This window comes from Scyliorhinus torazame, chromosome 3, assembly GCF_047496885.1.
Source record: "Scyliorhinus torazame isolate Kashiwa2021f chromosome 3, sScyTor2.1, whole genome shotgun sequence".
NCBI lineage: Eukaryota > Metazoa > Chordata > Chondrichthyes > Carcharhiniformes > Scyliorhinidae > Scyliorhinus > Scyliorhinus torazame.
In genome coordinates, this window is record NC_092709.1 from 61,202,113 (window position 1) to 61,228,565 (window position 26,453).

At 45.4% G+C, this 26,453-nt stretch overlaps 1 protein-coding gene across 10 annotated transcripts in view; it reads right to left on the reverse strand.

Annotated features, from left to right (window-relative positions):
• kiaa1109 (KIAA1109 ortholog) overlaps nt 1–26,453 on the reverse strand; it is a 626,997-nt gene that overhangs the window by 79,842 nt on the left and 520,702 nt on the right. For all 10 annotated transcript variants that reach the window (XM_072495716.1, XM_072495713.1, XM_072495719.1 and 7 more), the window contains 4 exons: nt 21,701–21,881; nt 18,219–18,408; nt 16,497–16,658; nt 12,808–12,947 (listed from right to left, as the gene is read on the reverse strand). In XM_072495716.1, coding sequence (XP_072351817.1) covers nt 12,808–12,947; nt 16,497–16,658; nt 18,219–18,408; nt 21,701–21,881 — 673 coding nt within the window. The remainder of the gene's footprint in view (nt 1–12,807; nt 12,948–16,496; nt 16,659–18,218; nt 18,409–21,700; nt 21,882–26,453) is intronic.

Here is a 26,453-nt window from a genome sequence, read left to right on the forward strand (position 1 = left end):
TGCCCCCTCTCCCACAGAACCCCCCCAGCAATAGACACAGGAACCCCCCCACTTCAAGGGAACCCCCACCACCCCAAACCTCCCAAATGGAAGCACTCACCGGCTTTTGTAAGGGCCCCGAAGAATCCAGCACGAGTTTTAAGGATACAAAATAATAAAGTTTATTTACTATAACAATATATACATAGCAGTAGCAGTAACTTCCCTTGCTACCTTCTCCTTCCTCCTGGTTCCTGGACTGGCCAGCTTATTTATAGTAGGAGTTTCTCCGCCCCCCTCATTGGGGAAGTTCATACTCCCATAGGATTGTGGGATAATCATTAGTCCCCAGCCAATCGTCAGTAGGCAGGTTATAACATCCCTCCCCCCCAAAGTCCAAGGAATCCACCGTAGGCCCTGGCGAAGGGAGGCGTCGAACTCGTTTGGCCGCAGGCCGGACGCCATTTGCACGCGGCGCTGGATCAGGCGGCGTATAACGAGACGGAGACCGGCGCTTCCGTGATGAACGGCGCGGTTGTACATCCACGGCCTGTGGACCCGAGGATTCCCCCTCTGATTCATCCTGTGTCTCCATCTCGGAGTCAGAGTCTGCTGCCTCCGTCATGTCAGCGTCTCTGTCCCCATTCGGTCCCGTCATGACCTGCGCAGGCTTTGAGTGAGGCACCAGTGGAAGATTTGGAGGACTACCTTCCCTTGTTTCTGGTCTTTGCCGCTGTTGAACTGAGCTCCGGGGGCGGGGAATCTTTTGCGGGGATGATCTTCTGGACCGGACGTGGTCTACATGTTTTCGCTGGAGACGACCCTGGGCTTGCACTTGGTACGATATAGGGCCCGTTTGGCGAAAGATTACCCCAGGAACCCATTGGGCACCACCAGCAAAATTCCGCACGAATACTGGGTCACCGGGCGCAAACTGCCGAATCGGACGATGCTGAGACAATCCCGGTCCCTGCCGTTCTTGTGTGCGGCGTACTTTTGCGCCAATGTCCGGGAAGACCATACTAAGGCGGGTGCGAAGTCTCCGGCCCATTAGGAGTTCTGCGGGAGCTACCCCAGTCACTGTATGGGGGGTGGTCCTGTACGTAAACAAAAACCGAGCCAGTCTCGTGTCCATTGATCCGGAAGACTGCTTCTTTAGGCCTCTTTTGAATGTTTGCACTGCACGCTCTGCCAACCCATTTGAAGCCGGGTGGTAAGGGGCAGTGCGGATATGGCGGATGCCATTCATCTTTATAAACCTAGCAAACTCCTCACTCGTGAATGGAGTGCCATTATCCATGACCAGCACCTCGGGGAGGCCATACGTGCTAAATGATAAACGCATTTTTTCAATTGTTGCACAGGACGTTGTCCCCTGCATCTTATGCACCTCCAGCCATTTGGACTGGGCGTCAATTAGTAGAAGGAACATGGATCCCTGAAAAGGGCCTGCGAAATCTGCATGTAAGCGTGCCCAAGGCCGCCCTGGCCATTCCCAGTGATGTAGGGGCGCGGCCGGCGGAAGCTTCTGATGCTCCTGGCAAATGGAGCAGTTTTGGGCCACCTTCTCAATGTCGGTGTCGAGGCCTGGCTACCAGACATAACTCCGGGCCAACATTTTCATCTTGGTCACGCCCGGATGCCCATTGTGCAAGTCTGATAATATCAGCTCCTGGCCTTTTTCCGGGACAACCACACGCGTCCCCCACAAGAGGATGCCGTCTTCCACGCTGAACTCTGACAGCTTGGAGGAAAATGCCCGTAACTCGCCTGGGAGCTGTCTATGCTGCCCACCATACAGGACTATGTGCCGAACCTTTGACAGGACTGGCTCCGTCTGGGTCCACTCACGGATCTGTGATGCCGTGACAGGCAAGGTGTCCATAAAATTTAGGGTTGCGACCACCTCACCGGTCGTGGGGGTCGACATGGGGCCGGTCGATAAAGGCAATCGGCTCAGTGCGTCGGCATTTGCTATCTGCGTACCTGGTTTGTGCTCCAGAGAATACTCATATGCAGCAAGCAACAAAGCCCAGCGCTGGATCCGTGCAGAAGCAATGGGCGGTATCGGCTTATCCTCTCTGAAGAGTCCCAGCAGGGGCTTATGATCAGTCACGATAGTGAAATGGCGGCCGTACACATACTGGTGGAAGCGTTTCACCGCGAAAACCACTGCCAGGCCCTCCTTCTCGATCTGCGCGTACTTCTCCGCTGCAGTCAATGTGCGGGAGGCGAAAGCTATCGGTCGCTCGGCCCCGTTCTCCATCTTGTGGGACAGGACAGCCCCAATACCATACGGGGATGCATCACATGTGACGAGCAAAGGCTTTCCCGGATCATAGTGGGTTAGTAACCCAGACGACGACAATTGTTGCTTTACCCGCCAGAAAGCGGTTTCTTGCGGCTGACCCCAAACCCAGGTGTGATTTTTCTTTAGCAGCAGGTGTAAGGGGGCCAGCGTAGTTGCCAGATTGGGGAGGAACTTCCTGTAATAGTTTACGAGACCGAGAAAAGAACGAAGATGCGAAGTGTCAGTCGGGGTGGGGGCATGTTGAATTGCACGCACCTTCTCTGCGACGGGGTGCAGACCCTCGCGGTCCACCCGATAACCTAGGTAGACTACTTCTTTTGCCTGAAATACGCACTTTGTGTGACGTAAACGGACTCCAGCCTCCGAAAGGCGTTTAAGGACAGCCTCCAGATTTTCCAAATGCTCTTGCTCCGACGTCCCTGTAATCAACACGTCATCTAGGTAGACAGCCACACGTGGTAAACCTCTCAAAATGCCCTCCATAACACGTTGAAAAATTGCGCAGGCAGAGGATACTCCAAAGGGCAACCGTGTATATTCATACAGGCCCCGGTGTATGTTAATTGTTACATATGGTTGGGAGGCAGGGTCCAGCTCCAACTGCAGGTAGGCGTGACTCATATCTAATTTTGTGAATGAGAGTCCGCCTGCAAGTTTCGCGTAGAGATCCTCTATGCGAGGCATTGGGTATCGGTCGAGTCGGGAAACTGTATTCACTGTAAGTTTATAGTCGCCACACAAGCGAACTGTGGCATCTGGCTTCATTACTGGCACAATTGGTGCTGCCCAGTCAGCAAAACGGACAGGCCTGATAATACCCAAACTCTTCAAACGAGTGAGCTCCCCTTCTACCTTCTCGAGCAAAGCGTAAGGCACTGGGCGCGCCCGGAAATAGCGCGGTGTGGCTCCTGGTTCAACTTGGATACGGGCTACGGCCCCTTTTATTTTCCCCAGACCAGGCTGGAATACCTCTGGGTATCGCCCTAGCACCTCAGTCAACCCTCCAGAAACTGTTTGGTGGATGTGCTGCCATTGCAACCGCAAATGGCGCAACCAGTCCCGACCCAACAGGCTGGGCCCATGGCCACGCACTACGATAAGTGGGAAACGCCCCTCCTGGCGTCCATAGACAACAGGGGTCATTGTAGTTCCTGCAATGTCCAGTGGTTCCCCCGTGTAGGTGGCCAACCTGGCCTGTGAGTCAGTTAGTGTAAGGGTCTGTATACCCTGCTTGATGCGGTCGAATGTCCTCTGGGCGATCACGGAGACCGCTGCGCCAGTATCCAACTCCATCTCCAGCGGGTGGCCATTGACCCGTACTGTCACCTTAATGGGGGCCACACGGGGAGCTGCCACACAATGCAGCTGCAGGCAGTCGTCCTCCGTCTCCACGTCCTCAGGAGTGGTCGCCGCAGGTTCATCCACATGGAAGGTACGTCCTCTGGGCTGGTCCCAGTTACGGCCCCTGGGCTGGTCCCAGTTTCGGTCGGAACGACGGCGCCTCTGGCGTCCCCAGGACCGCCGTCCGCGACGGGGTCGGCACCTACAAGTCTGACACGGACATGGCTCCTCATCCATTGGCTCTGGAGAAGGCTCCCTTCGGGGAGGAATGTCCGATGGCCACTGGCGTCGGTCTGGTCGTTGCCTCGCCCAAGGTACCGCAGGAGTGCGGGGGGACGTTTTTGGGCGGAAAGGGTTTCGCCCCAAGGCATGCACTTCCATTCCCTGTAGCTCCTGTACTCCTCGCTCTGCGCTCTCTCGGGACAAGACTATTTGTATTGCCTGTTGAAAAGTCAATGTTGGCTCCGCTAACAACTTTCTCTGGGTGGCCGCATTGTTAATACCGCAAACCAAACGGTCGCGTAACATTTCTGACAAGGTCTCACCATAGTCACAGTATTCCGCAATCCCGCGTAGCCTGGATAAAAAAATCGGCAAGGGATTCTCCAGGGGTCCTCTCAGCGGTATTAAACCTGTAACGCTGGACTATCGTGGACGGGGTTGGGTTAAAGTGTTGCCCCACTATATTCACAAGTTCGTCAAACGTTTTGGTGTCCGGCGCAGCTGGGTACGTAAGGCTCCTAATCACCCCAAACGTATGCGGTCCGCAGGCGGTGAGCAATATGACCACCTGGCGCTCGTTTTCAGTGATATTGTTTGCCCGGAAATAGTAACGCATCCGTTGCGTGTACTGGTTCCAGCTTTCCAGCGCAGCATCAAAAACATCCAAACGTCCGTACAGAGGCATGGTATAATAGAAAACAACTTCCAACCTGTATCCAACAAAAATCCAGGGAGGTGGCTTCAGCAGTGTAGACAGCTATTCACTTTTACCTTCGTCGCCAGTTTTGTGAGGGCCCCGAAGAATCCAGCACGAGTTTTAAGGATACAAAATAATAAAGTTTATTTACTATAACAATATATACATAGCAGTAGCAGTAACTTCCCTTGCTACCTTCTCCTTCCTCCTGGTTCCTGGACTGGCCAGCTTATTTATAGTAGGAGTTTCTCCGCCCCCCTCATTGGGGAAGTTCATACTCCCATAGGATTGTGGGATAATTATTAGTCCCCAGCCAATCGTCAGTAGGCAGGTTATAACACCGGCAGTGCTGGGCTCTGCTCCTGGGCTGCCAGGGGAACTTCTCTATTCTCCTCTAGCTGCATGTCACCAACTGCTGTAAACTAAACAACAAAGAAGAAGCTCTTTTCCTAACGAGGGCTTCTAGTTGCTAAGCAGCTATATTTATTCTTCACGCCATAGCTCTCCCCATCACAGTTGGAACTTAATCAACGTCCCACACATACCCTTTGTCCAGTGAGGATCTACCCTTCCAGGCACAGAAGCATTAAATTAAACCCACCTAAAATTATATCTTATTTCTAATGTTCGCCACTATAAATCCCTTAAAACTACCTTTGGTTTCCTAACACAGGACATGACCCTCTCCCCCTTGGGTGCGGGCTTTACTTACCTGTGTGCCCTCGGTGGGCTGTCTTCAGGAGGGCCCCATTATCCAGACCTGCCAGCGTGATATCATCTTGTGGGGGGGGGGGGGGGGGGACTTCCTTACGTGGGGAGGCCCACTAGTGACATTTAAACATATGGTAATGGGGTTCCCAACCTTTCATGGCGGGAACCCCAATACGTCAGTGGCGAGGGCAGGGGCTAGCTCAGCGGGAGGTCCAGCTGGCATAAATGCAGTTTCGGGACCCCCGTTGGATTTTCTGTCCTCTTGCTTTCGGGCCCGCCCGCCAGAAAATTCCCCCCCCCCACCTGCCGCCCCAGTGATCTCTGGAGGGTGGACTTCCCCTTCAATCATCAGTCACACAGGGAAGGTCAAAGGAGTAGGAGAAACAATAATATGTAACACAGGCAACTGTATAGTTATCAATATTGATTTAGGGCCACCGTCCTTCCAAACTACTGCTCTGTCTCCAACCTCCCAGTCCATGAACCTTCCAAATCTGTATCCATATTTCCCAGAATTCCATGTTAGAATGAATCCAATCAGGTTTCCACCCTGCCAAAGGCTACTACCAAGTTTACAAACAAAACCAATGTGACTGTGACAAAGGTAAACTATTCCTCCTCACCTATATACTGCCCCTTGGTAATATCTGAAAACAGTGTCCATTTCCACTGACAGCACACAATTATACCTCATTACCACCTCACTTAATCCCTTCACTGCCTCCAAATTACCAGACTGCTTTTACAACTAACATGTGGTACTGAGCAGATATATCCTCCAAATAAGTATTAGAAAACCCCATCAAAAACTGTATTCACTAGCTACCAATTCCGTTAACTGTGGGCGGGATTCTCCCGCAACTGGCCGGATGGCCCCACGCCGGCACCAAGACCGGCGCGAGCCACTCCGGCGTCGGGCTGCCCGGAAGTTGCGGAATTCTCCGCACTTCCGGGGGCTAGGCCAGCGCCGGAGGCGTTGGCGCTGCGCGAACCGGCGGCGAAGGGCCGCCGTGGGCTGGCGCGAGTTGGCGCATGCGCAGAACCACGTGTTTCCTGCGCATGCGCAGGGGGTTTCTTCTCCGCGCCGGGGCCCTACAGTGGCCGACGCAGAGGGAAAGAGTGCCACCACAGCACAGGCTCGCCCGCAGATCGGTGGGCCCTGATCGCGGGCCAGGCCACCGTAGGGGCCCCCCTGGGGCCGGATCCCACAGCGCGCCTCCCCCCCCCCCCCCGAGGACTCCGCTAGCCGCCCTCCAAGCCAGATCCCGCCGGATGGTCCATGTCCATTTCACGCCGGTAGGACTGGCTGAAAATGGGCGGCCGCTCGGCCCATCGGGGCCCGGAGAATTGCCGGGGGGGCGCTGCCAACGGCCCCCGACCGGCGCTGCGTAAACCCTGCACCCGCCCGAAAACCGGGGCGGAGAATTCGGCAGCCGGCGTCGGAACGGCGGGACAGGATTCACGCCGCCTCCCCGGCGATTCTCCGACCCGGCGGGGGGTCGGAGAATCCCACCCTATATCTTTACCTTCAACAACTTGCATTTATATACCACTTTTAACAAAACAAATGTCTTGAGGAGTTTTTCAGGAGCATTTTACAACAAAATTTGACACTGAGCCACGCAGGTAATATTAGAGCATTTAGCAAAACATTTGGTCAAAGAGGTAGGTTTTAAACAGCATCTTAAAGAAGGAAAGTGAGGTAGAGAGACAGCAAGGCAGAGAGGTGCAGGGGTTTAGGGAGAGAATTTGAGAGTTTGGGACCTAGGCATCTGAAGGTGGAACAATTAAAACCATGGATGCTCAAGAGTCCAGAATTAGGTAAGGCAAATATCTTGGAGGATTGAGGGAGAAGATTACAGTGAACATGAACCCATGGAAGGATGGATTTGAAAACGAGGATGAAAATTTGAATTGAGGCATTGTTTAACCTGGATGATAGATAAACAGGGGGGTCGTGTGCAAATAAGGACATCGGCAGCAGAGTTTTGATTATCTCAAGTTTACAAATGTGAAATGCCATAATCAACTCGAGAAGTTGCAATGGCATGATGTGGAGATGCCGGCGTTGAACTGGGGTGGGCACAGTAAGAAGTCTTACAACACCAAGTTAAAATCTAACTGGTTTGTTTCAAATCACTAGCTTTTGGAGCACTGCTCCTTCCTCAAGTGAATCATGAGGAAGGAGCTGCGCTCCGAAAGCTAGTGATTTGAAACAAACCTGTTGGACTTTAACCTGGTGTTGATACAATGGCATGGGAGAGTAACTGGGGAATGGGCGAGGACCAAAGACTATGGGCGCGATCTACCAGACGTGTCGCGCTCGACCAGGCGTGTGAGGCAGCCATAGATGCTGGGTTAAGCTTCCTGTGTGCTTCCGGCAGCAAGGATACCTCGCGACATCTACATAGATCGCGTGAGGGGTCGGGATTAGGATCCGATCCATAAAGGGCGTGACCAAGCTGTACTCTCTTAAGTTGGTTTTATACCTAGGGCGGCATGGTGATGCAGTGGTTCGCACTGCTGCCTATGCGCTGAGGACCCGGGTTCGTTCCCAGCCCCGGGTTCCTGCCTGTATGGAATTTGCACATTCTCCCCGTGTCTGCCTGGTTTCACCCCTACAACTCAAAGATGTGCAGGCTAGATAGATTGGCCACATTAAATTGCCCCTTAATTGGAAAAAAATAATAATTGAGTACTCTAAATTTATTTTTGAAAAATTGGTTTAATACTGACCTCACCCGGGATCTATTGCCCCCCCCCCCCCCCCCCCCCCAGGGAAGTCTCAATTAAGCACCATTAAGTACGGGTGTGTCTCCCAAGCCATTGGAAGCCCCTGGGTGGTGTGGGATAGGGCATGGTGGCCCCCCCGGCCCTCCCTCTGAAATGTGGGCAGCTTTGCACTGCCAGGCTGGCACCCTGGCATTGCCAAAGTGGCACTGCCAAGGTTCAGGACTTGAGGGGGGCCATGTCCATGAAAGGAGGGAGGTATGGTGTGCTGGTGGGGTGCAGAGCAGGTAACTAGGGACTTCTAGGACGTTGGGGGATTGAAGGGTGGGGGGTTTGGAAGAGGGCGGCCTGTAAGGGGCATGGGGGCCTGAAGAGGGGGGTCAGCCTGAAGAGGTGACTTCAGCTCCCAGTGATGAAAATAATTCTGAGTGTGGGCTAAAGCTGAGAAACTCCCCAGGGTCCAGAAGAGTGACTTAAGTCAGGTTAGATAGTGGTGGGGAATTCACCAACAGAGCTGGTGGGAAACAAATTCTTACGGTGTGATCCAACAGCTACGCTGAGCCTGAAAAGCGCAGCGTGGCCGATAGAAACCGAGATATCCCGTTGGGCGTCTACACCTGAACCAAGTTGGGGCTGATGTCCAAGCGAGCTGCATAACTCGGGAAGTAGAGGGAGTTTTAAACTAAACAGTGAGGACATGAGTTCAAATTTGGGAAGATGTGGTATAGCAAAAAGTAGAGTAGAGAGAAGGCAAGAGAGAAAATGACCAATATGGGAAATGATAAACAGACGATAACAGGAAGGGACAGAGAGTACAAATCTAAGAGTGAATCAGCAGACAAGGCTAGATGCTAAAATATTAATAAAAGGGCAAAAGGCTCTGTATCTGAATGCACGGAGCATTGAAACCAAAACAGATGAACTGATAGCACAAATACAAATTAATAAGTATGATCTGCTAGCTATTACAGAGAAATGGTTACAGGATGGCATAAATTGGGACCTGAATATTGAAGAGTATGCATCATTTAGGAAGGACAGGAGGTTAATAACAGGTGGAGGGATGACTCTGTGAATTAATCATGGTATTAGCATATTAGAGAAGGATGACTCAAGTTCAGAAAACCATGATGTAGAAGCGGTTTGGGTTGCGATGAGAAATTATAAAGCCAAGGGCCGGGATTCTCCGAAATCCCGACCAAGTGATGTTGCCGGCGTCAAAACCAGCGCAAGCGACGCTGGCCTAGGCATTCACCCATTCCTAGGGGGCTAGAACTGCGGCGGAATGCTGTGCGCTCGAAAGCCAGCGCGCCACGGGCAGCGCAGGTCCGCACATGCGCGTGGGTTGCTGTCTCCGTGCCCGCCCCTGGGCAATATGGCGGAGCCTGACAGGGGCCCGGCACAGAGGAACAAAGGCAGCCACCCCCGGAATTAGCTCGCCGGCCGATCAGTAGGCCCCGATCGCAGGCCTGGCCACCGTGGAGTCCCCCCCCCGGAGTCGGATCCCCCCCCTGCCCTGCACCCCCCCCCCCCCCCCCAAACCAGGATGGCCCCCGCAGCCAGAACTCCAAGGTCCCGCCGGGTGGGACCATACCTAAGCCACGCCGGCGGGCACTCGGCCCGCCGAGCGCGGAGAATCGCCTCGAGGGGGGGGCGGCGCTTTCAAAAGGCCCCCGGCCGGCACGGCGCCGGCCGCGTGGGCACGATTGCCGCCGATTCTCCAGAGATCGGAGAATCACGGACAAGAAGTTACTTGTGGGAGTGGTGTACAGGCATCTAATTATAAAGAATGCATCCAAGACTAATGTTTTAAACTTAAATAAGGGCAATTATGTGGGCATGAAAGCGGAGCTTGCTAAAATGAACTGGCAACTGTGTTTAAGGGATAGATCAATAGCTGCTCAGTGGCAAAAAGGTAAAGGGATATTGCAGAGTACACAAAATAGATACATTCCAATGAGAAAGAAAAATTCCAAGGGGAGGGCCCATCATCAGTGATTAACTAAAAAAGTTAAAGACAGTATTAAACTTGAAGAAAATGCATATATTTGCGCAAAGATGTGTGTGACAGATCAGAAGATTTGGAAGAATATAAAGAAAATCAAAGAATGACAAAAAGATAGATAAGGAGGGGGGAAACTAAATTTTGGGAGAAAGCTAACTAGTAATATAAAGGTGGACAATAAGAGTTTCTATACATACATAAATAGGAAAAGAGTTAACAAAGTGAGCATTGGTCCGATAAAATGTACATCTGGGAATTGGTAATGGAAGGTAGGGCTACAGCAGATGAATTAAATAGATATTTTGCATCTGTCTCCACTATAAAGGACACGAGTAACATCTCAGAAATAGCTGTAAATCAGGAAATGGAAGCGAGGGAGGCACTAAGGAAAATTGCAATCCTCAGGGAACTGGTATTGAGCAAATTGTAGGGTCTGGAGGCTGACAACTCCCCTGGCCTGGATGGCCTTCACCCTAAGGTCTTGAAAGAAGTGGGTAATGAGATAGTTGATGCATTGGTTTTAATTTTCCAAAATTGCCCAGATTCGGGGAAGGTCCCATTAGATTAGAAGATAGCAAATGTAACTCCTTCATTCAAAATTATAGCAGGTCACTTGGAAAAATTCAAGGCAATCAGGCAGAGGTAACATGGTTTTGTGAAAGGGAAGTCATGTCAAACCAACTTATTGGAGTTCTTTAAAGGTGCTTTGGACAAAGAGGAACTGGTGAACGTACTTTACTTAGATTTTCAGAAGGCATTTGATAAGGTGCCACATCAAAAGTTATGTATAAAATAAAAGTTCATGGTTTAGGGGTAACATAGTGGCATGGTCTGAAGATTGGCAAGTTAACAGGAGAGTGTTGGCATAAATGGTTTTTTTTCTGGTTAGCAGAATGTGACAGGTGGTGTGCCACAGGGATCAGTGCTGGGTCCTCAATGTTTCTCAATTTATATAAATGACATGGATGAAGGGGCTGAGGGTGTGGTTGCTAAAGTTGCTGACAACACAAAGATAGGTAGGAAAGTAAATTGTGAAGAGGATATAAGGAGGCTACAAAGGGACACACATAGGTTGTAAGTGCAAAACCCTGTGAGCAAATGTGAAATTTTCCATTTTAGCAGGAAGAATTAAAAAGCATTATTGGATTTGTTTATTGTCACGTGTACCGAGGTACAGTGAAAAGTATTTTTCTGCGAGCAGCTCAACAGATCATTAAGTACATGGAAGAAAAGAAAATACATAATAAGGCAACACAAGGTACACAATGTAACTACATAAGCACCGGCATCGGATGAAGCATACAGGGATGTAGTGTTAATGAGGTCAGTCCATAAGAGGGTCATTTAGGAGTCTGGTAACAGCAGAGAAGAAGCTGTTTTTGAGTCTGTTTGTGCGTGTTCTCAGACTTCTGTATCTCCTGCCCGATGGAAGAAGTTGGAAGAGTGAGTAAGCCGGGTAGGAGGGGTCTTTGATTATGCTGCCCGCTTTCCCCAGGCAGCGGGAGGTGTAGATGGAGTCAATGGATGGGAGGCAGGTTTGTGTGATGGACTGGGCGGTGTTCACGACTCTCTGAAGTTTCTTGCAGTCCTGGGCCGGCCAGTTGCCATACCAATCTGTGATGCAGCCAGATAGGTTGCTTTCTATGATGCATCTGTAAAAGTTGGTAAGAGTTAATGTGGACATGCCGAATTTCCTTAGTTTCCTGAGGAAGTATAGGCACTGTTGTTTTCTTGGTGGTAGCGTCGACGTGGGTGGCCCAGGACAGATGTTTGGAGATGTGCACCCCCAGGAATTTGAAACTGCTAACCATCTTCACCGTTGATGCTGACAGGGGTGTGTACAGTACTTCGCTTCCTGAAGTCAATGACCAGCTCTTTAGTTTTGCTGGCATTGAGGGAGAGATTGTTGTCGCTGCACCGCTCCACGAGGTTCTCTATCTCCCTCCTGTATTCTGACTCATCGTTAGCTAAATGGTGAGAAATTGCTAAGCTCTGAAGTGCAGAGGGATCTTGCCGTCCAAGTGCGTGAATCACAAAAGGCTAGTATACAGGCGCAGCAAGTAATTAGAAATGTTAACAGAGTGTTATAATTTATTGTGGGGGTATTTGATTAAAAAAGTAGGGAGGTTATGCTTCAGTTGGATAGGGCATTGGTGATACATGTGGAGTAACGTGTATAGTATTGGTCTCCTTATTTAAGGAATGATGTAAATGCATTTAAAGCAGTACTGAGAAGGTTTACTAGACTAACATTCATTGCAAGTGAAAACCTATCTACAGTTAAACAGTTAAAAATGGAACCAGGATCACGGTGGAAAGGAGCCTGACCACGGTGGAAAGCTCTTATTGAAGGATGTGGTGGTCAACCATATTAAATGCTACAGACAGGTCAAGAAGGGATAATTTACCTTTATTTTAGAATATCACATTGTCCTAACAAAATCATTTAAAAATGATTTAGAAGGTTTCAATTTCAGTTGAGTCAGAAATAAAAATGGCATCTCGAACTAGTTTGAACAAAATAATTCAGTGATTATGATTTGGTTTCATTGAGGCCATTCATATGCTTGCTTTCCTATCTGTTTATAAGATTGTTGCCAATCTTTAATTTCAGTGACTCAGTCCAAGGACTTCCATGAGCCAATGAGATGATACATTCTAGCCAAGTTTTTAATTATAGATTGCAAACTTAAGCAATGTTTATCTTTTTTTGTTAAATTAGAATATTTTCAAATTTAATGTTTAACAAATAAATACTTCCAAGAAATCTTTATATTTGTTCCTGGAAAAGTGTAAGTGATAAATTCTTACCTGCACTCTTACATAAACTACAACATCCACTGGAAATGAGGAGTACGATGATGTGGATGATGATACTAAAGATGTTGTTGATTCCTCCATTGCATCTTGAACTTCAAACTGACCCACATCTTCATCTTGGGAGCTGAGTGCTGTTGGAGTGATCCACATTAATCAGCAGTAAAGACTATATTACTTTCTTCAATCTCATTTTATATCTCAAATTAATATTTGCTTGGTCGTACAGAACTTGAATATTGTTGAAAAGGGATACATGCTTTCTCCATGGTAACACCTCAGTGTTGACTTGACAACTAATCAGAACCCTTTTATCCTGTAGTGGAAATAGTTATGACCTTTTCAAATTTGGCATTGTTGCATTTGTCCTGATAAGTATAAGACAAAAACCTTCAGCAACATGGCTCCCTTTTTAGCAATATACAAATTAGTATCTACAATTTACATTTTATCAGAGCTTATCAATTTAAACCTTAAGTCAGCTCTGATGTTTAATGTAAAATAAATTAAAGAATTTGTCACACAATGTTGGAGTCAGTTTACAATTTGATACAAGTTAGAATTATGAGGTACAGGCATAATATGTATATATGGAAGTGTAATAAATGCATTAAATGACTTCATTGCAGTGTTAATGTAAGTCTACTTGTGACAATAATAAAGATTGTTATTATTAAATAATTCTCAGTACATCAATCCACATTTGAAGAACAGAAACACAGATGGGAGGAGGAAGGTGCAGAGAGGCACAACAGTCTTCTGAAAGATTCTCATATGGACTGAACTGATCAATCTACGTATCCTCTGGGATATGTGGGCAGTACGGTAACACAAGTGGATAGCACTGTGGCTTCACAGAGCCAGGGTCCCAGGTTCGATTCCCCGCTGGGTCACTTGTCTGTGCGGAATCTGCACGTTCTCTCCGTGTCTGCGTGGGTTTCCTCCGGGTGCTCCGGTTTCCTCCCACAGTCCAAAGAGGTACAGGTTAGGTGGATTGGCCATGCTACATTGCCCTTAGTGTCCAAAAAGGTTAGGAGGGGTTATTGGATTATGGGGATAGGGTGGAGGTGAGGGCTTCAGTGGGTCAGTCCAGACTCGATGTGCCGAATGGCCTCCTTCTGCATTGTATGTTCTCTGTTCTCTCTATTATATTCTGTGTGTTTCACCTGATATGTCCATGTATTTCATTGTGTATTTATCGTATGGCCTATGTTTTTCATGTATGGAACGATGTGCCTGGACTGTACGCTAATAAAAGACCTGCTAACTAATATATCTTCCATTTGATAGCACTCACTTCAATCTGCAACATTACATCTCAAAGAATGCCAAACATTCTTCTTTTGCAGAACAATACTTTTCACTGTGCCTCAGTACACGTGACAATAAATCTAAATATACTGAATTATTGCATGCAGTGTGCGAGAAGAAACATTGGGTAGGATTTACTGACCAACCTTCCGTGTGTTTTTCAGCGGTGGAGGCGACCCAACCGTTGTCAATAGGATTTCCCAGTGACTGCATCCCTTGTCACCTGGAAATCCATGCGCTGGCGTGGGATCGAAATATCTTGCCGGCGTGAACAGCCGGTAGATTGCCCCCAGTATTTTCAGGTCAGTCCATTACTGAACAAAGCATGTGAGGCCACAATACATAGGTCAATGTGATCTTTAAGATGCATCACATTTTGAAAAGTGTGTGGAAGAAGGTACAAAGATAAACATTAGAGAAAATTTGTAATTACCTTCCCTTTTGTGTTACTTTATATGGGTATGACTAACCTGGTAGAAATGTCTGTCCATATTTGCTGAATAACTTTACACAAGAATACTCTTAATCCAAATGTAGGTAGTAAATTGAGAGAAGTAGAAGGCTAATTTTGATCTATTTAAGAAAACCCAAATAAAAGACTTGTTGAATAGTGGGGTGTTTCTCGGCACTGCAGCCACCGAGAAACACGCTGCTAAACGTGCCCAAAATCGTTTTTTTCCCATTGAATTGTGCTCCCTGTTTTGAAATCTGTCCATTCTAATGGCATGTTTATATGGGAGAAGTTAGCATGTGGAAAAGGATTAAAGCCTGAATAAATTTAAATGCTTCACATAAACCTCTGATTAACAAGCAGCTAAGAAGAACAAAACTGACCAATTCAAGAGCTATACATTAACATGTGATAGAAATATTTAGTCACAGAAATAAGTTTATTGGCATGGACAAATAAACAAGCTAATGTCTGATTAATGCTAATGTACACTATTTCTATCCTTTAATGCACAGTTGGTATGTTCACTAACTCTTACACATCGAGCAAAATAAATCCACAAGTGAATCGGGAAGGTGATAAAATAAGTTTTGATGTTTTCCTATATTTCATCATTGCAGCATAAGCAGATGTGTGAAATCTGATGTTTGAATTATGAAATAAAAAAATAAAAAATTTTAGATACCCAATTCATTTTTTCCAATTAAGGGGTAATTTAGTGTGGCCAATCCACCTACATTGCACATCTTTGGGTTGTGGGGGTGAAATCCATGCAAACATGGGGATAATATGCAAACTCCACACGGACAGTGACACAGGGCTGGGATCAAACCTGGGACCTCACGCTGTGAGGCAGCAGTGCTAACCACTGCACCACCATGCTGCCCCATGAATTATGAATTTTAACGAGTGCATTCATTTAATCAATTCAAAATATTTAAAAGTATTAGAATGCTGGTAATGCCCTTCACATTGAACATTTAGCAGGGCTACAAATTAGAGAATAATAACCAGCCTTCTAATTTTCAAGTGGCCACTTGAAAAATCCCAATTCAATAAAGTGATGGGGATCAAAAGCATTTTTATTAAAATGCAAATTATACTAGAATATACTCCAAGGTTTGGTAATAAAGAAAATAATAGGTTTCAGGCTAATTAGGTAAGTTAACTGGAGAGATTCTTATGCAGTAGATAGTGGAGAAACGCAATTCTATGTGCATATGGTCAAGAAACTCATGAGTACTCCATGTGTGGTAATCACTGACCAGTCACTAAAGATTCACAGTCAATGTTTGGTAGCAGATGGGAAAGAAATGGCACTCTTTAAAATATTTTATCGTCAATAAGAGTGCAAACATAGGTTATATAATATTTGGCACATCCAAATATTACCCATTGAAATATTACGGTTTAATTGAGGTAGCGAGGAGAGCATTGGATATGACATATAAACAAGTGGGAACAGAGTTAGGAAGCTAGGGCTATTCATGTTGAGAAATAGAAGGTTGAGGGGAACATTTTTAAAACAATCTTTTTTTAAGAATTCAGAATACCCAATTATTTTTTCCAATTAAGGGGAAATTTAGAGTGGCCAATTCACCTAACCTGCACATCTATGCAGACACCGGGGTGAGACCTATGCAGACACAGGGAGAATGTGCAAACTCCACACGGACAGTGATCAGGGGCCTAAGGTCAAGAGGAACCAGAGTAAAGTTTCAAAAATGAATGCAAAAATTGAATGTAATTATTGGGATAAGGCATTCAAAATGCACAGCAGCAGTCGGACTACAGGGCATGAATACAAAATAAATAGATGGAGATTCAAGTTAGATGTTATTATGTTTTTTTTCTCAGTGGGTTGTGCACTACTATTAACATATACAGCACAAGAATAAATGTGCTCTTGTAAAATAGATACCTGTATAATGTCTTTCAATTGGAGTTATAGGAATTGTTTCCAGAGCTTTTTCTAGGAAATCCAGCAGACAAGGACTAATCACCATTTCTTCAGGAAGAGATTGCAAAGCAACCCAAGCATAAAGTTTTGCAGTTTTCACACCTCCACTCCCTTTCCCTTTGGCTGCAAGAATTAATTATTGTTAACACAATCTGAAATATGATTTTTATTAAAGTATCAATATATTTTTATAATTCTGATAATAGCAGTAAAATTAAAACTATGGATTACGCAGATGGAAAATTCTAAATTTCTTTCCCCAATGGTGTAGAGCATGTAAGGTACAAACTAAAATTTAAAGTACTGTACACTATTAGAATTTAAAGTGTACCACATGCAAAAAGAATGCGTATTCCAGCAGTATTAGATTTGTCGACATGAAAATATTTTGAGATCATGTGAGAAACACAAGGTGAAATAATCATCACCTCAGCTAGCCTTTCAAGTTTCTGATATAAATTTCAAGGCAGTCTTTTTTTCACCTCTTTGCTTTTCTAGTCAAACTTGGGGCTCGATTTTACGCTGAGGGCAGGCAACCATAACCCAGCATAAAATTCAGGGGCAACTGCCACCTCTGCTTAGCCAGCTTGCCCACTTTAGGTTTTCGGGCAATAACACTTTATTTTGTATGAGGCAGACCTTCTGTCCATCCTCAAGATGATGTTCCGCCACAGAGAACTGCCAGTCAATTGGAGTCTCAGCTCTGCACACCGGCAGAGCCAAACAAGAGCGATGATAGACCCAAACACTCAGGTGATTCTGAGATCTCACTCCAACCCAGGCTGAGAAACTCCAGTGAGGGGGACGGGAGATGTTGGACAGAGCAGGGGATTAGACTGGACATGGGAGGCAAAACTGTGGGATGGCCTGGGAAGGTGCCAACCGACTTTCACCACAGGGTTAAACTTGTAGGGCTATACATGGGCACAGGTCTCTCCACCCACTAGATTGTTGGAATGGCAGGATGAGATCCTTAATTGGGCATTAATTGTCCACAAAATGGTCTCAATTGGTGGCCCAACCAATGGAGGGGCGAGGGCATGTGGACACTTGGTGGATGGGAGTGTGTAATTTTTATTTCAAATCATTTAATCATGAACCATAACATTTTGATAAATTAACTAGGGTTACTTTCCAATATTTAAAAAAACTAAACAAATTTAAATATAAATGTAATCACTGAAAACATAATTTCTATCACAAGTCTACAAAGACATTTGTAATCTTTATTCTGGTTATCCTGTTGTCCCCACAGATTGCAGCATATATACATATTGTTAAACTTTTGAAGAACATATCATAAATAAGAACATAAAACCGAAAGGAAAGAAAAAGGTGAAGCTTAGAGAGGGATTAATCAAAATTTAGTTCACTACACAGAGGCACAAATGTTTGTAAGCTGCCTGAAAGTTTATTTGAGGATATTTGTGCTGTATGAAAAACAGATAAATTGTAAAACAAGACAAATTCACAGTGGGATTAGCAATGATAAGCATTGTTACTGCAAGGATACATACTATTTCAACATATTGCTGGTAAGAATGATCAGTTCTCGCAAAGGTAAATATAACTAATACATATATATGCTGTTTACTGAAAAGTACATGTATTTAACAGTTTAAACTGCACAAAAACAACATCGTCAGATTCTGTTTCTATATAAAAAGTGTATAAATTGGATACCTGATGGTAAAGGTGGGGGTGGGGGAGGAAGCAGGAAGTTAGCCTTGCTGTAATTGGTAGAGGATGCATGAGCAAGACCACTATCTTTCATGCTGTACAGTTTGGATTCTTTAGACAGGGTTCTTGGCAAAGAAGATCCTCTGGAGGTGTTTGGAGAATCTGTCTTTAGTGTTTTGGAGTTGTAATGCAACTGTTAGAATAAAATAAATATTATTCGGAATGCTTTACTGAAAATCAATGTTTCAGTAATATTTTTCTGAAACTGAAATCCTTACAAAATTTGACAACGTTGTCTTACGAATACCAGTTGGAGAAAGAATCAATCAGATTTGTTTAAACTGTACAGCCCATAGCAGTTGGTTTCTGCATTTTATTCCCTGCAAGAACAGCACTATAAATTGGTTTACTTCCTTCAGAATTCGGTAAACGACTCCACTGATGTAACAGGACTAACAGGAACTAACGGTTAAATATCACAACATCGGGCCAGATTTTTGCTCCCGAGGCAGGTTGTTCGGGTTAGGAACGTTTCCATGTCAATGCTTCAGGGGAAAGGTGCCCACCATTATGGCACACAGATCAGAGGTGCCCACCATTATTTCCAAGTGCCGAGCTGGGCAACCAAGGCCCACCTTGGTTCACTGTAATTTTGTCCCAGTCATTTTGTTAAACATCAGGTCATCTAACCCTCACCCTTTATACCCTCACTTACTCCCCATACATGCCAACTCACACAAACTTAATCCCCCACCCACCCCTACAGCATCTTATACCCTGTGCCAACTTAGTTTGAACTAATGACCCACATCCTTTACCCAACACCTTCCATGCAAACTCACCCAGTATCCACTATAGGCAGACCTCAGGAGCCAAGCCGAGACAAAATAAAGTTCTAAATATCTACTACAGAGCTCACTGTCACCAGGAAACAATACTGAGAAAACTATTAGAACTTAAGGCTGGAAGTTCCCAGGACCTAATGAACTTCATCTTAGAGTCTTAAAGAAAGTTGCTGCAGATATTGTAGGTGCATTGGTTGTGATTTTCCAAAATTCCCTGGATTCTGGAAAAGTCCCACTAGATTGGAAAATAGCAAATGAAACTTCTCTGTTCAAGAAAGGAGAAAGAAAGTAGGAAAGTTCAGGCCAGGTAGCCTAATATATGTATTAGGAAAATGCTAAAATCTATCAGTAAAGGAGTTTATAGCAGGGCACTTAGCAAATCTTTGCACCATTAAGCAGAGTCAACATGGTTTTGTGGAAGCGAAATCATGTTTGACCAATTATAATTCTTTGAGGAAGTAACAAGCATGTGGATTAAAGGGAACATGTCGATGTAGTGTCCTTTTATTTTCAAAAGTGCCACATCAAAGGTTACTACACAAAATAAGAGCGCACGGCATAAGGGTAACAGATTAGCATGGACAGAGATTATCGATATAAATGATTTGGATGAAGGGACAAAATGTTTGGTTGCTAAATTTACAAATGACCCCAAAAAAGAGTAAGTTGTGAAGAAGGCATAAGGAGTCTGCAAAGGGATATGGATAGGTTCAATGAGTGGGTAAAAATTTGGCAGATGGAGTATAATGTGAGGAAATGTGAACTTGCCCTCTTTGACAGGAAGAATAGAAAAGTAGTATATGATTGAAATGGAGCAAGATTGCTGAACTTGTAGTACAGAGGATCTAGTTGCCCTGGCATATGAATCATAAAAGGTTAGTACGCAGATACAACAAATGATTAGGAAGGCAGGTAGAATGTTGTCGCTTATTAAAAGGGGATTGGAATATAAAAGTAGGGAAGTTTCGCTACTGTTGTTCGGGGCATTGGTGAGCCCACATCTAGAGTACTGAGAATAGTTTTGGTCTCCCTTCTTCAGAAATTAGTTGCAGTTCAGAGAAGATTCACTCGACTAATTTCTGGGCTGACGGGGTTATCTTATGAGGAATGGCTGGACAGGTTGGGCCTGTATCCATTGACGTTTAGAAGAATCAGAGGTGATCTTACTGGAACATACAACATCTTGAGGGGACATCTTGAGGGCAGATGCTGAGATCTCTCATGAAAGAGACTAGCTCAAGGGGACACAGTTTAAAAATAAAGGGTCTCCCATTTAAGACAGAGATTTTAAAAAATTCACTCTCAAAGAGTTGTTAGTCTGTGGAATTCTCCTCCCCAGAGAGCAGTGGAGGTAGGTTAACTGGATAGTTTTAAGGCTGAATTAGGCAGATTCTTGATTGACAAGGGAGTTAAAGGGTATGGGACTGACAGGAAAGTAAAAGAGATACCACAACCAGATCAGCCATGAGCTTATCAAATGGCAGAACAGGCTGGAGGGGGCAAATGGCTTACTCCTGCCCCTAATCCGTATGTTTGTATGTCTGTTCAAATGCTAAAAAAGTCTTATTCGTGAAAGCCATTCAAATCCCCTCAATAATTAATCCTCTGTAAAAGCAAACATTTGTATTCATAATACCACATCAATGACAGCTAATCCTTTAATAACCTCTTTGAGCTGTCAATCAAACCGTGGAATTACAATCCACCCCCACCTCTCACTTCCACCATGCCACTCCCACCTCTCACCACTCCAGCTCCTACTCAAACCACTGTGAAAATAAATGATGGAAAGACTAAAACTATAAAGATAACGCTTACAATTGTGTCTTCAAATGGCTAAAAAAATATTTCAACTCTCAAATACAGGGTAGCAGTTTTTTTCCATTTTTGAAGGCTGGCTATTTGAATCAACTTGATAGCTTGAAAGTTGTGCAGACCTTATCCACTTTCTGAGAACATTTATGGTCTCTCTAAAGATGAGTAACAGCCACACTGTGGAATAAGGTTCTTGTCCCAGTGAAAATGTGGCCTGTTTGACCTCAGCAATGAGTTCAAATCATCCCGTTGGGTTGGATTTCCCAGATGTTGGGTTTCCCACCACCAATGTCCCCGCCCCAGTGAAAATAGGATCAGAAATGGAAGCGGAATGTCATGTTGTAGGTCCCATTGGCCATTTTTAAAGGTTCCCGAAGTATCCACGATGCTGCGAAAATCGGACCATTATGTCATTGCACTCCTCTGTTCTCTAATCCTAGAAAATGGCATAAGAGAGTTTACACCCAATAAAAAGGGCTTAATTTAAGTACATTTTAAAAGTCCACCTGCATTTCAAGTACAATCATTTGAAAATATTGTTATAATGTTTAGGAGGACTAAATCCAGCTTGCAATCCAGTTCAAAGAAAATGAGAAGGTTTCGGTAAACAGACTGTCCACCTATCTGTTACCTGCACACAAGGTAAAACAATGACGATGTAATATGACCAAAGATGATTTCATATTGCAAATTTTAAAATAAAAAATTAGTGTAAAATAAAAACCCAGCAACTGGGTTTTTAAAAAAGAGCAAGCAATTACAATTTTTTTAAAACAACAAACACAATTTATGAATTTCCCTTTCTTATAAAGATGCACTTATTACCTTTACATCTACTCCTGGAATGTAAAAAACCGTGTTCTCAAATTCCGTCGCCTTGGTCTGAAGGGTATGTGGCACTTTTTTCCCACCTATTAAATACGAACTTGATGGATAATTTTGATGTGCTTTCTTCTTCTTTGCTGGAGTACCTTGGTCCAAATTCTTTAAATTCTTTTCAATAGTCCTGCACAGAAATAGAAATTCTTTTGACATTGTCCATATCAGAGATTTAAATTGAAAAACATTTTTCAAATAATTAAACATTAAATTGTACTTAAACCACTTTGCCAGTAATATTAAACTGTCATTTAGAATTTCAACTATATTTTAAAATGGAGTATCCAAAAAGCAAATCGATCTGTTTTGGATTTTTTTACATTTTTCCGTTTCCAGACAAATATTTCTTCACGAAGACCTAAAAAAAGTATTAAACAATGTGCTGAAATTATTCTAACAATTAATTTTCATTATTTCCCCAAGCTCAGGCAACTTCACTGCAGCTGCAATGTCTTGAAATTTGCTGTTGCATCAGCTGAATGAATGCAGATTTTTAAAATTCATTTTCAGATGCAACTAGTTGTTTCCTCATAATCATTCTTGCTTCATATTTCAACTTCCTCGTTGGTTTCATAGATTGTACATGTGTAGTGAAACCATGTTTCGTGTGTTAAGTAATTAAAAGAACATATGAAATAGAAATAATGCCATGAAGCACACTGATGTTATTTGTGAGCATATACCAACTTGGAACACAGGTTCGTGGGGGTATATAGTTTTGTTTTGTTCTGGTGTGAGGAGACAAGTAAAACCACAGTGAGAATAAGTAGCTCAGTCGCTGTGTAACAATTATTGAAGACTATTTATTAAAGAAAAGACAAATACACACCTACAGGACTACTCTACTCTATGACAATTAAGGCTTAAAAGTTACTAAACACACAGATTTTGTAGAACCTACCCCTTGGGCGAAATTCTCCGGTATCGGCGCGATGTCCGCCGACTGGCGCCCAAAACGGCGCAAATCAGTTGGGCATCGCGCCGCCCCAAAGGTGCGGAATGCTCCGAATCTTGGGGGGCCGCGCCCCAACCTTAAGGGGCTAGGCCCGCGCCGGACAAATTTCCGCCCCGCCAGCTGGCGGAAAAGGCCTTTGGTGCCCCGCCAGCTGGCGCGGAAACGACATCTCTGGGCGGCGCATGCGCGGGAGCGTTAGCGACCGCTGACGGCATTCTCGCGCATGCACAGTGGAGGGAGTCTCTTCCACCTCCGCCATGGTGGAGACCGTGGCGAAGGCGGAAGGAAAAGAGTGCCCCCACGGCACAGGCCCGCCCGCAGATCGGTGGGCCCCGATCGCGGGCCAGGCCACCGTGGGGGCACCCCCCGGGGCCAGATCGCCCCACACCCCCCCCAGGACCCCGGAGCCCGCCCGCGCCGCCTTGTCCCGCCGGTAAGGTAGGTGGTTTAATCTACGCCGGCGGGTCAGGCATTTTAGCAGTGGGACTTTGGCCCATCCGGGCCGGAGAATCGCGGGGTGCGATTCCCGCCCCCGCTGAATATCCGGTGGCGGAGAATTTGGCAACCGGCGGGGGCGGGATTCACGCCAGCCCCCGGCGATTCTCCGACCCAGCGGGGGGTCGGAGAATCTCGCCCCTTATTCCAAAATATATTGACAGTACCTGAACTTCATAAGATTTCCCTGTTTCCCCAAACAACATCCAAAGTAAATAAATCTATGAGGTAAGACCAGCTTATAATTACCACACAATACAAGAATGATAATCAAGTCTGGGAAACATATTTTCATGGTCTAGTGAAGTTATTTGAACTGTCTTTACAAAGCTATCTACACTGCCTTGGCTCTCAAATCTTTGAGGCTGTTAGATGTAAAATGTGGCTTGGTGGCTGGAAACTGGCTTGTGCTTCCTGACCCGGCAAGATGTTTTCTGGTCTCCTTTGTTTCTGAGAGTTTTTCTTTGATTATGCCTTCTGCGTATTTGGCTCAATCCCTATCAACTTCCTTGACTTTAGACATTAACATATGTGTACCTCATTGAGTTTCCCAATTGTCTATAAACTGTCACTCCTCATAAGCTAGTCACATTTAATTATTATCTAAACTGCCTCCTAAATCCATTACTGGGAGCATGTAATTCTCAATGTGCCAGGCAATGACCATCTCCTACAAGAGAGGATCTAACCACCGCCACTTGACATTCAATGGCATTACCATCGCTGAATTCCCCACAGTCAACATCCTGGGTGGGGTTACCAGTGATGAGAAACTGAACTGGGCTAACCATATTAATACTGTGGCTATCAGGGCAGGTCAAAGGCTAGGAATCCTATGGCAAGTAACTTACCTCCTGACCCTCCCCAAAGCCTGTCCACCATCTACAGGGCACAAGTCAGAAGTGTAATGGAATACTCTCCACTTGCCTGATGAGTGCAGCTCCAACAACACTTGAGATGCTCAACACCATCCAGGACAAATCAGCCCACTTGATTGCTCCCTATTTCACAAACATTCAAACCCTCCACCACTGACGAACAGCCATGTGTACCATCTACAAGATACACTGCAGTAACTATCCAAGGTTCCTTAAACAGCACCTGCCAAACCCATGACCACTACCATCCAGAAAAACAAGAGCAGCAGTTACCTGGGAACCCCTCCATGTCACTCACCACCCTGACTTGGAAATATATTGTTGTTCCTTCACTGTCGCTGGTGCAACATCCTGGAACTCCCTCCCTAATAGCACTATGCGTGTACCTACTTCAAGAAGGCAACTCACAACCACCTTTTGAAGGGCATTTAGGGGCGGACAATAAATGCTGAACTGAACCTCCAATTGCAAGGGAAGGATGATGATTCCTTTTGGCACTGTGAAGAAATCAATGCTTTCCAAACGTCATTGAAAGTTTGACAATTGCAAGTGCAAAGTCAAAATTATTACATGTTCCCCACACTGCTGCAACACATTGAAGAAAACAGTGTTAGTAAGGGAACTGTCAATAGACTGGCAAGCCTTATTCAGCCATATCTGGCTGCGCTGATCAACTGTTTTTGTTGCTACTTTTCAGAGGAGAAGTTTCAGATTTTGAGAAAGAAGAAGTGGGACAAAAATCCCTTTGAGTTTGAGACTCCAGAATCAATTCTTAACTTGCAGCTGACTCCAAATGAAGAAACTTAAGTTCTGCACCTCAGCTGTGACCCACATTATAAACACGGTACAAGTCAATGAGGCTGTCAGCATTCTGGAGTAGCGTCTCAGAGGAGTATCCGGAGCTGAGTAAAACAAGCATTTTGTTGCTTTTGCCCTTCACAACGACCTACAGGTGCGAGGTTGGATTTTCTATCCTCACAAAGATGAAGACAACACAAATGAACCGGCCGAATTCTGCACCCGATATGCGGATAGCCCTCTCCTTCTGTGAACATGACTGGAGTGAGATCGGGAGGACCAAGCAGGCTCTCATGTCGCATTAAAGGTTAGAGAAAATGGTGGGTCACGAAGGTCAGCCGGCGTGGGATGCAAAGGATGACCAGTTGGTAAAAATGGGTCCCCAGCAAAAAAGTTTGAAAAACACTGGTATAAACTGGTAATCAGGCATTTGCGCTGTCTATTCATATCGCACTCGGTTTAGGTCACAATTTGCTGAAAATTGATTTGGCTTCAACATTGAAAAATCAACCATGAATCAGGGAACTTAAACTTCATGCAGGCTATGAATCTAACCAGAGGCCAACCACGTCAATATAAAAAGCTGAGAATAGATGCCATAATTCAGATTAAGCAGGGTGCTGGGAGATAAGTGAACCTCTTTGGCAATCCTCAGTCTCCTGAATCTACTGTTTGTGTTGAGATTGGTCAACTCTGCCTGGTGTGGCTCAGCAGTTTCACTCAGCCATGGCAGTTTTCATCACATTTGCTGGAGAGCAAGACAGCGGGCTGAGAAGGTACAAGATTCGTTGGCCTCTATTTTCTATGGGCTCTCTTCTCTCCCAGCGGAGCTTTCAATTACTGCTTGTCTCTTCCGATGTCCCGTCAATCATTCTCCAGAGGTGACTTCTGAGGGTGACTGCATTCCAGTTGTTGTGTCAATGACTACCACCTTTATATCCCACTTGCAGGTATCTTTGTAGCGGAGGTATGGACAGCCAGCAGGTTGTGACCCAGGAGCCAGGTTTTCATTTCACATTTAGCCTATATCCATTGGAATTTTGAAAAATGAGAGGTGATCTTATTGAAACATACAAGATCCTGAGGGGACTTGACAGGATAGATACTGAAAATATGTTGCTCCTTGTGGGAGAGACTAGAACAAGGAGGCACATATTAAAAATAAGGGGTCTCTCATGTAAGATGGAGATGACAGATTTATTTTTTCTCAGAGTATCGCCAATCTGTGGCATGCTCTTCCACAGAGAGCAGTGGAGACAGGTTCATTGAATATTTGTAAGGCTGGGGTGGACAGATTTTTGACTGACAAGCGAGTCAATGGATACGGAGGGTAGAGAGAAAAGTAGAGGCTACCAATCAAATCAGCCATGATTTTATCAAATGGCGGAGCAGGTCCGACGGATCGAAAGGCCTGCTCCTAATTCACAAGACCGTATGTATGTATGTTTGCACATCCATCCAATGAGTGTGCCTGAGCCAGTGCAGACATGGTTGATTTAACAATGAGTGCATGCTGATGGAGTTAGCATGTCTCAGGAGTTTTGAGTTGGTGACCTTGTCCTGCCAAGAGATG